The following is a 10,366-nucleotide window of genomic DNA, read 5'->3' as shown; positions in this document are numbered from 1 at the left end:
CAGATTTTTGTATCATGGAATGTCAATGAGAAAAAACTCACGTGAGGAAGCAAAGATCAGGCAGACAGGATGATTCCAATAGATTTCAGTCAGTCTTGTCTGTAACCACTTCAGGCTTGCACATAAAACCCATGAATGGAGTAATCATCAAGGCCATGCATGCAATGGGCCCAGTAGCTTGGATTTTTTCTCATTAAGGATGATCTAGTTATTACCACTATTGAATATGTGATCTGTCACAAGCAGAGACCAATGATTTGGTACTATCCCTTTATTAAAATCAACTAACTACTTGGTAGCAAGTTGTGTGCATTAATTTCCTTCCACCCCAAAAGAGGAAGTAATTCATTTGTATAGTAATTAATTTGTACTCTTAATATAGGCTTGCCCTCCTTTCCAGCAGTACCTCTGCCACCATTACTATCTGATGGTCTACAGAATGGCTATTACCAACATAGTATCCTGCATTACACTGCCTCAGACAAAGGAACTGTTTTGTTTTTTTTTTTTTAAGATTTATTTATTTATTTATTTGACAGAGAGAGAGAGATAGCTAGAGCAGGAACACAAGCAGGGGGAGCGGGAGAGGGAGAGCAGGCTTCCCGCCGAGCAGGGAGCCCGATGCGGGGCTCGATCCCAGGACCCTGGGATCATGACCTGAGCCGAAGGCAGACGCTTAACGACTGAGCCACCCAGGCGCCCCAAAGGAACTGTTTTATAGCAAATGAAGAACATGAACAATTAGATCAATGAATCTACATATACATCATTATCCAGAAGCAGTTAATCCAGAACAATGAAATGACCTATTATAGGGTCAGCTTAGGCATCAGCTCAGGTATAACATCCTGTAGGATTAAGATCCCACTTACCAGGACATGATACATGCACTATACCAATAGCCAATATATGATGCCATGTCCCCAGCTGCGAGGTGCAGGAACCAAGAGGATAGAAATAGGACTGGCCTTTCTTACCACCATTCCCAGTGAGCTACTTGTAGAATGTGTTTCCCATTCCTACCACCTTAGGCTTTGCTGGACTGGAGGTCCTGTATCCTGACAGGGTAAAGGGAAGAAGCTCGCACACTTCCACCAGGAAGCACTGTAAGGACTCCACAAAACTGAAGCTACAGCTGCCAACTGGTCCTGTTGGGCTGCTCATGTCTGTGGGACAACAGGCAAGAAAGGGGAATTAATATGTTGGTTAACATGAGGAGCTAGGAATGTGACTACAAAATGAAACAGTGAGGATGTGTCAGGTGATTCACTGGGGGCATGTCTTGATGTTTCCAAGGCTGGTGAGAACAGCAAACAAACAACTGTGATAATCATAGCCTAAAAAAGGGCAAAGTAACCAAGACCGTAGATCCCTGAAGAGATGAAGGTCTGGTTCGCTCTAGCAGTCGATCAAACTAGAACAGCTGAATTTCTGGCAGAGAGCAATGAAAACCTCAAATGAGGGGAGGAGGAAGGAGATAATGAATATATTTTGGCCTTGGGTTCAGTAATAACAGGAACTGTAGCTTGTCTAATCCTTCTGAATAGTCTTTTATAGAATGTGGCTGACCACCACCTTGAAGACTCAGTGATGGAGTGGACTTAACATGGGACTCAAGCAGCTCTGCATAGGCAAGAACTATTCAGCAACACACACCTCTTTTGCCCAACATCACAATCCCTTGTCAACTTCTGCTATCAGCTACAAATGCACTTGACATTTCTGAGCTCAGACTTGTCCTTTTTTGCTACTGAAATCCCACCACAAGTGTGAGCCATGCATCTTTTTGTTTTCTGTTCCAAGTCCTTTTTCAATGTTGGAAGCCCGCCTTCCCACACAAAAGTACAGCCCAGAAGTGCGGGGGTAGTCAATGCTCCTGGAGGTAACTTTCAACTAATGGGGGATGGAAACTGGTTAATAATTATCCTATCTGTATTAGGTGGGCATTTTTGGGAGGCATTTTGTAAGCTCCTCAGGTCTTAGAGCCCAAAATGGCAACCTTGATAATATACTTTTGTATTGGTTTTCTTCCTCTTGCTCTTCCTGTTCTCTCACTTCTGCATCCTGTGATTACCTCACAAATGACATCCTTACACTCAAGTCCTTTTCTCAGGGTCTACATTCAGGTGGGATAAACTAAGATGAGCACCATTAATAAAATGCATTTATATATCTTTTCATGTAAGTATTTTAGAAATTTTCTACACTGTGTGCAAATAATTCTTCATGAATTATTTGGTAAGGTGAGGACAGCATTTTAAATATTTTTTTTTTCTGTTTAGGCAATAAAAGAGCTGATCACAAGACGCTTGCTGACTCTGAGACACACTGAAACTACCTTCAATTCAATTTCTATCTGATAATAAATATTCTAAGAATATCTGATACTTTAATAGCATAGGAACTAATGGACAAGTGGTGAAAAGCTCTATATGCTAACAAATATGACCAGTAAATTCCAAATTCACACTTTCTATGACATATAAGCTTCAAGTTGTCACAGAATATTTAAATCTGGTATTAGTCTGTCAGAAACTTCTTAACTACTCTTACAATACAAATGCACATAATATTTTTCATGCTAAAACAGTCACAAAAATTGAATAACTCACTTAGCCAAATTCACTTTTTTTGCAATGAGTCTATCATTGATTGCCGAACTCACTCATTGACTTCATTTTCAATGCTCACCTCATCCCTGAAATATCCCATCTTAGTATTTATAGCACTAACAGCACTTTATTTAGGTTATTCTATTTTTCAGTCATAGGCCTGTATTTTGGTAACAAGACATACTGCCAGGTTATAAATGCTTTATTTTTATTTTTTTAACATAGAGGAGGTTTGGCGGTGGATATATGGCCAGTTGATGTTTTTATGACTAGAGTTCAAGTTCAGGTTCTCTTTCTTATAGAATGTAAATGTATACCTACACATGTATATGTAACTGTTATCAAAATTAAGCTTAGTCACTAAAAGAAGATTCACTGTCTGAACTTTCTTCTGTATTTTTTTCACCTTCACCATCAGGCACTGGAGCATCTGGCCTCCTGAAAGAGAAGGGAACAATTTTTAAAGGTTTTTCCAGCTGAAAAAAAGAATTTACTAACTGTAAATTAGGTTCATCCTAGAATATTACGCTAATAAATCTGCCAAGTCTACATCCTTAACTGAAAGAGTCTCCCGCTCTCCACAGCATGCTTCTCTTTGGTTTCTCCAGCACCATGAGGACCAAGTGCTGTTCCTGTATGGGCCACAGCACTGTTTACTCTTGCCAGTCCTTACGGAATGTGCTACTTTAGCACTTTCTGCTTTCTCATTACCAGGGAGACCCAACTACAGACGGAGATGCGATGGAGAGAGGTTGGCATGCCCACTGCTATATCTCTGCAGTCTCCAAGTGTACAGGAGGCACAGAGAAAGGAAAGCTAGAAATGGAAAGAAAAGGAAAATCTTCATGTTTCAGGAAAGCTGCAAAAAGAAATTTAAAAATGGAAGAGAGTGAAAGAATGGCTATTAAGAAACAAACAATACGGAAATTTTGCAGGGGAGAAGAGGGTCTGGTAAAAGAAGGTTCTTAATGTTTGTTGAGTGTTTTTATTTATATTTTATCTTCATAGAATGAATGTAAAAAGTATGAGCTGGCAAAAATAATGTCTCAAAGATTCCCTAGGCACAACAAAGAGATATGAGAATGGTTAAACTCCAACTTTGCAGGGATATATTATAATAAACCAAATGAAATTTAATGGTGTCATCAAAACAGTCAACTAGATAGGCTCTATAGTGTTTGTTAGTAAATCATTTAATCAATATGGTAATACTATTATTCAGCCTCTATTCACTCTTATGAAGAAAGTAAATTAAGCAAGTAAAGTATACTTCTGGAGAAATTAAGAAGGAAAGGAAAAATGATATAGCATTGAAACCTACCAGACTTATTTCTCCCTCAGGCGCCTTGATTCTTATTAAAGAGTTAGGACATCAACCAATAAAACTTTGCCACAAATATAATTACTATTACTCAAATTAAAAAATGTACAATCTACCATTTACACTTAGAGTTTTGGCTTATGTTTTTTAATATTGTATCTGTCATGATACAAAACAGAGAAATGCTGGCATTGCTCCCAGCAATGGGTCAAATATAAACCTATTTGATCTACTGTACAATTTTAGTTTATGCCTATGAGGAAGTCACATGTACTCAATATAGTAAAACTTTAAAGCTGGGTACAGCATGTTTAAGTTTTGACTGATATTCCATCTCCCTAAAATACGAACACAAGACCATAGTCTTCATTGTTCTCCATAGAAGCAAGAACTCTAAAAGTAGTGGGCATGAATACTGGAAACATTTTCCAAGTAAATTTCTCTTTGCTATATAGGTGATTTTTTACTTTCTTTACTTTGTTAAAAAGGAAAAAATTACCAGAAGGAATAATTTGAATACTACATCGAATTATATCTATGGCAGCTCAAACAAATAAAACAATGCATACGATGCCTCCAAAATAAATGCTACTTAAGGGCAAAAGCAGCTTAAGCTTAGAAGGAGCTGAAATTATATACTTAATTTATGTGTGTAGCCATTTTTAATACTTGTGATCATCACAGCTGTATAGCACAATGGTTAAGAACACAGATTCTGGAGTCAGACTGTTTGGATTCAAATCCCAGTCTTGCTACATTTTTGAGCAACTTTGGGGAAGCTAGGTAACCCCTCTGGATCCAACTAATTGACTGGATTGTTATAATGATTAAAATGAGGGGCGCCTGGGTGGCTCAGTCGTTAAGAGTCTGCCTTTGGCTCAGGTCATGATCCCGGGGTCCTGGGATCAAGCCCCGCATCGGGCTCCCTGCTCAGTGGGGAGTCTGCTTCACCCTCTCCCACTCCCCCTGCTTGTGTTTCCTCTTCGCTGTGTCTGTCAAATAAATAAATAAATCTTTAAAAAATGATTAAAATGAATTATTATGTGTAAAGTATATCAAATAATATTTGGCACATAGTAAGTATATTAAATAAATGCTATCTTCTATCATCATCATCATCGTCATCATCATCATCATCACATGCCCACCATTTTTCCAGGAACTGTGTTAGGTGCTGGAAATACAGAAATGAATAACAAGTAGTTCCTGCCCTGAAGAAGCTGATATTTTAGGGGGATATTTCAGAGGGAGACAGAAATGCAGATTATTATTATATAGTGTGATATACACGAATACAGTTGTAGTAACTATGCTTATGTGAGAAGAAAAAGTAATTCACTCTATGAGGTTTGGTTAGAGAAGATTTCAGAGAAGGGGAGACACTTGTAAAGGCTGTTAGGATAAGAGTAGGAGTTTCCCAGAAAAGATGGGAGTAAGTGGGGATGAGAGAGTCCTGAACAAAGAAAAAAAAGGCGGGGGGGGGGGGAATTCATGCCACATTTGGAAACTACAAGTCATTTGGGAGCTAGAATATAAGGTAACTGCAGTTAAAATTTGATGACATTAGACCATTTGGCAGGAGCAATAGGTATGAGAATTTCCTTCCTATTTAAGGATGAAAAATACTCCTTTGTATGCATATACTACATTGTTTAGCCATTCACCTGTGGGTGGGCATCTGGGCTGTTTCCACCTTTGTGTTACTGTGAATAATGCTACTATGAACATGGTATACAAATACATGTTTGAGTCCCTGCCTTCACTTCTTTTGGGTATATACCCAGAAGTGGAATTGCACAACCTTATAGTAATTCTATGCTTAATTTCTTGAGGAACTGCAATATTGTTTTCCATAGCAGCTACACTATTTTACATTCCCACCAACAGTGCACAAGGGTTCCATGTTCTTCGTATCTTTGCTAATACTTGTTATTGCTTGTCTTCATTCATTTAAAAATAAATTTTATGCTACTTTGACTTGGAATTGCTAGGAAGACATAAGAAAAAGCATACACTAGTCCCTTTTGGATATAAAAAAGAGAAAAACTTCAAGATATTATGAGGATCAAAAGGCGTAATGTGTATGAAAGTATTTTATAAGTTAAAAAGCTTTACATGAAAAACCCACACAAATATCATCCTCAATGGGGAAAAGCTAAGAGCCTTTCCCTTAAGATCAGGAACATGTCAAGGATGCCCACTCTGGCCACTATTGTTCAACACAGTACTAGAAGTCCTAGAAACAGCAATCAGACAACAAAAAGAAATAAAAGCTATTCAAATTGGCAAAGAAGTCATCAAACTCTCTCTCTTTGCAGATGACATGATACTTTATGTGGAAAATCCAAAAGACTCCACTCCCAAATTACTAGAACTCATACAGCAATTCAGTAATGTGGCAGGATACAAAATCAATGCACAGAAATCAGTTGCTTTCTTATACACTAACAATGCAACTGTAGAAAGAGAAATTAGAGAAACAATTCCATTTATAATAGCACCAAAAACCATAAGATACCTAGGAATACACCTAACCAAAGAGGTAAAGGATCTATACTCTAGGTACTACAGAACACTCATGAAAGAAATTGAAGAAGACACAAAAAGATGGAAAAACATTCCATGCTCATGGATCAGAAGAATAAACATTGTTAAAATGTCTATGCTACCCAGAGCAATCTATACCTTCAATGTCATCCCGATCAAAATTCCAATGACATTTTTCAAAGTGCTGGAACAAACAATCCTAAAATTTGTATGAATCAGAAAAGACCCCGAATCGCCAAGGAAATGTTGACAAAGAAAAACAAAGCTGCGGGCATCACGTTGACTGATTTCAAGCTATATTACAAAGCAGTGATCACCAAGACAGCATGGTACTGGTACAAAAACAGACATATAGACCAATGGAACAGAATAGAAAGCCCAGATGTGGACCCTCAACTCTATGGTCAAATAATCTTCGACAAAGCAGGAAAAAATATGCAATGAAAAAAAGACAGTCTCTTTAATAAATGGTGCTGGGAAACTTGGACAACCACATGCAGAAGAATGAAACTCGACCATTCTCTAACACCATACACAAAGATAAACTCAAAATGGATGAAAGACCTCACTGTGAGACAGGAATCCATCTAAATCCTAGAGGAGAACATAGCAGTAACCTCTTTGACATCGGCCACAGCAACTTCTTTCAAGATTCATCTCCAAAGGCTAGTGAAACAAAAGCAAAAATGAACTTTTGGGACTTCATCAAGATAAAAAGCTTCTGCACAGCAAAGGAAATAGTCAACAAAACAAAGAGGCAACCCACAGAATGGGAGAAGATATTTGCAAATGACACTACGATAAAGGGCTGGTATCCAAGATCTACAAAGAACTTCTCAAACTCAACATCCAAAACCAAATAATCAAGTCAAAAAACGGGCAGAAGACATGAACAGACACTTCTCCAAAGAAGACATACAAATGGCTAACAGACACATGAAAAAATGTTCATCATGATTAGTCATCAGGGAAATTCAAATCAAAACCACATTGAGATACCACCTTACACCAGTTAGAATGGCAAAAATTGACAAGGCAAGAAACAACAAATGTTGGAGAGGTTGTGGAGAAAGGGGACCCCTCTTACACTGTTGGTGGGAATGCAAGTTGGTACAGCCACTTTGGAAAACAGTGTAGAGGTGCCTCAAAAAATTAAAAATAGAGCTACCCTATGACCCAGCAATTGCACTACTGGGTGTTTACCCCAAAGACACAGACGTAGTGAAAAGAAGGGCCATATGCACCCCAATGTTCATAGCAGCAATGTCCGCAATAGCCAAACTGTGGAAAGAGCCGAGATGCCCTTCAACAGATGAATGGATAAAGAAGATGTGGTCCATATATACAATGGAATATTACTCAGCCATCAAAAAGGATGAATACCCAACTTTTATATCAACGTCGATGGGACTGGAGGAGATTATGCTAAGTGAAAGAAGTCAAGCAGAGAAAGTCAATTATTGTAAGGTTTCACTTATTTGTGGAACATAAGGAATAGCATGGAGGACATCAGGAGAAGGAAGGGAAAAATGAAGGTGGGGAATCAGAGGGGGGAGACGAACCATGAAAGACTATGGACTCTGAGAAACAAACTAATGGTTTTGGGGGGGTGGGGGCATGGGTTAGCCCAGTGATGGGGATTAAGGAAGGCATGTACTGCATGGAACACTGGCTATTATATGAAAACAAGGAATCATGGATCAGTACATCAAAAACTAATGATGTATTGTATGTACAGTGACTAACATAACATAATAATAAAAAAAAAGTTCATAATCAAGCTTAAAACAGTACCATCATTTCCAGACTGGATATTCATATTCTTAGGGGGAACAAAATTTTGGCTTTTTATGTTATGATCAGAATTGCTCTTGCTTGATCATATATATATATGAACCTTTTAAGTTGTTTTTCATGCAAAGAAGTTTTTTTTAAAGATTTTTAAAAATTTATTCATTTGAGAGAGAGAGAGCACACAAGAGCATGAGCAGAGGGGAGGGTCAGAGGGAGAGGGAGAAGCAGACTCCCTGCTGAGCGGGGAGCCCCAACTCAGGGCTCGATCCTAGGACCCCAGGATCATGACCTGAGATGAAGGCAGATGCTTAAGTGACTGAGCCACCCAGGCGCCCTCACGCAAGGAAGTTTTAAAAGATATGTTTGAAATAGTTGCTATCTTAAAGTACTGGCCTAAAGTTTAGTTTCTCAAAATTCAAAGGATTCACTATTAAAATGTGAAGATGAGGACTTTATAACAGTTTCTCAGTGTCTTAAATATATGAGTGAATCACTAAAAAAGAGTTTATCAGCAAAATGCAGAAACACATATAAAGTCAGAGTATATTCATGATGTATCATGTATTTTTTTTTTAAATCTCTATCTTTAGTGCTTATACAATAAAATAACACTATTTTGGTAGCTATATTTTAATAAACATATAATTTGTGGCACCAAGATTATCCATAAAAGTCTTAATAAAAGCAAATTTTTTAAAGTTTAACTTTAACTCATTACTTAGTCTAACTATCTTTTAAAATAAGTATTTTAAGCCACTTATTAAAGTTACTAAGGTTGACCTCAGTAAAAAATGAGCCATAATTTAGAAAGGAAAGGAGAAGGAAGAACTAAACATATATCAATCAGTACTTTTTAGCATATCAGATGCTGTGTGCATGTTCTTTTTGATACTCACCTTTCTCCCATTTATGTGAATCAAATAAGGATGCCAACCACAATTCCTGCTGCCCCCATTCTTTCCCTATACCCTTCCTTGTTTCAGTCACATAATCCAGGGTTGGCCAGTCATTAAGCATTTCTTCCCCTGGGAAGAGAGATTGATTCAAGGGAGGGCACATGACCCAAGCTAATCAGAATGTTTCCCTAGAAATGAGCTATGATATTCCATAGTTAATTTCATTCAATTAGCAAAACTAACAATATTAAAGCCCTCATAACTGCTAATTCCTTGGCTTCAAAGAGCAAGATCAACTACTGTAGGAGAGAAGTGAAATATTATGCCAAGGAGTAAAGCTGGAATGAGGTGCTAGGAAAGAGAGAACACCAGACAGCCAGACAACAAGCACAGATGACACTGAGCTCCTAGATCCTGTTCTACTTAGACTTCTTAGCTATATGAATCAATGACTTCCGTTTTTGTTTAAGCTAGTTTGAGTTGGTTTCTGTGATTCTGAACGTGAAAAGAGTCCTAAAATACAAATATCATTGGTTTAATTTGTTTTCATTAAAGAGATATTTGTATTTGTGTTTAAAACCACAGTCACTTTAAGGACACAAAAAGCATATAAACATACTTTGGAAAAACATTTATTTATGTAGATAGTTTAAAATATTTTTTTATTTTCTTTAAATTTAAAACCATTACATTTAAAGCAGATTAAGTGACAAAAACATTGTTAGTAAAAATATTGCTGAGTGGGTTATGGAGAGAGAGTACAGTAGTTATCATTTAAATCATTTTTCAATATTGACTACAGCACACATAAACTTATAATGTCACATGATCCTGTTGTCAATTAGTGTTCTGTCATAGCTCTATGCAAGGGCAACAGGTGGTCTTAAAGGAAAAAGCAAAACACTAAATTCCTGAGCCAAGATTGCACTGAGTATATATAAAGATCTCTGGGGTGGTTATAAAAGTGACAATTTAGACTTTGATATTATAGTAGCTAGTGAGACTTATTTCAGCATTACATTTATTCAAATTACACATACTTTGGTCTTTTCACTTCTGAATGCCCATCAACACAGGTATATCCTGTCCTTTGTTGTGTTACATAGGGAAACAATGTAATACTTAATACTATATAAAAGAAAGAAGAAAGAAAGAAAGAAAGAAAGAAAGAAAGAAAGAAAGAAAGAAAGAAAGAA

General features: G+C 37.3%; 1 protein-coding gene across 4 annotated transcripts in view; it reads right to left on the bottom strand.

Moving 5' to 3' along the window:
- Window positions 1-679: 679 nt before the first annotated feature.
- Window positions 680-10,366, bottom strand: part of WASHC3 (WASH complex subunit 3) — a 55,266-nt gene continuing 45,579 nt past the window's right edge. For 3 of the 4 annotated variants that reach the window (XM_034987723.1, XM_034987726.1, XM_034987725.1), the window contains one exon: window positions 2,797-3,050. In XM_034987723.1, the coding sequence (XP_034843614.1) occupies window positions 2,966-3,050 (85 nt within the window). In that variant the 3' untranslated portion in view covers window positions 2,797-2,965. Of the gene's footprint in view, window positions 1,167-2,796; window positions 3,051-10,366 lie in introns of those variants that run through there. The other variant, XM_034987724.1, reaches the window with a different exon arrangement.

Source organism: Mirounga leonina, unplaced genomic scaffold, assembly GCF_011800145.1.
Source record: "Mirounga leonina isolate KUSES-001 unplaced genomic scaffold, KU_Mleo_1.0 Mir_418, whole genome shotgun sequence".
NCBI lineage: Eukaryota > Metazoa > Chordata > Mammalia > Carnivora > Phocidae > Mirounga > Mirounga leonina.
This window is presented reverse-complemented; position numbering and strand designations above follow the sequence as displayed.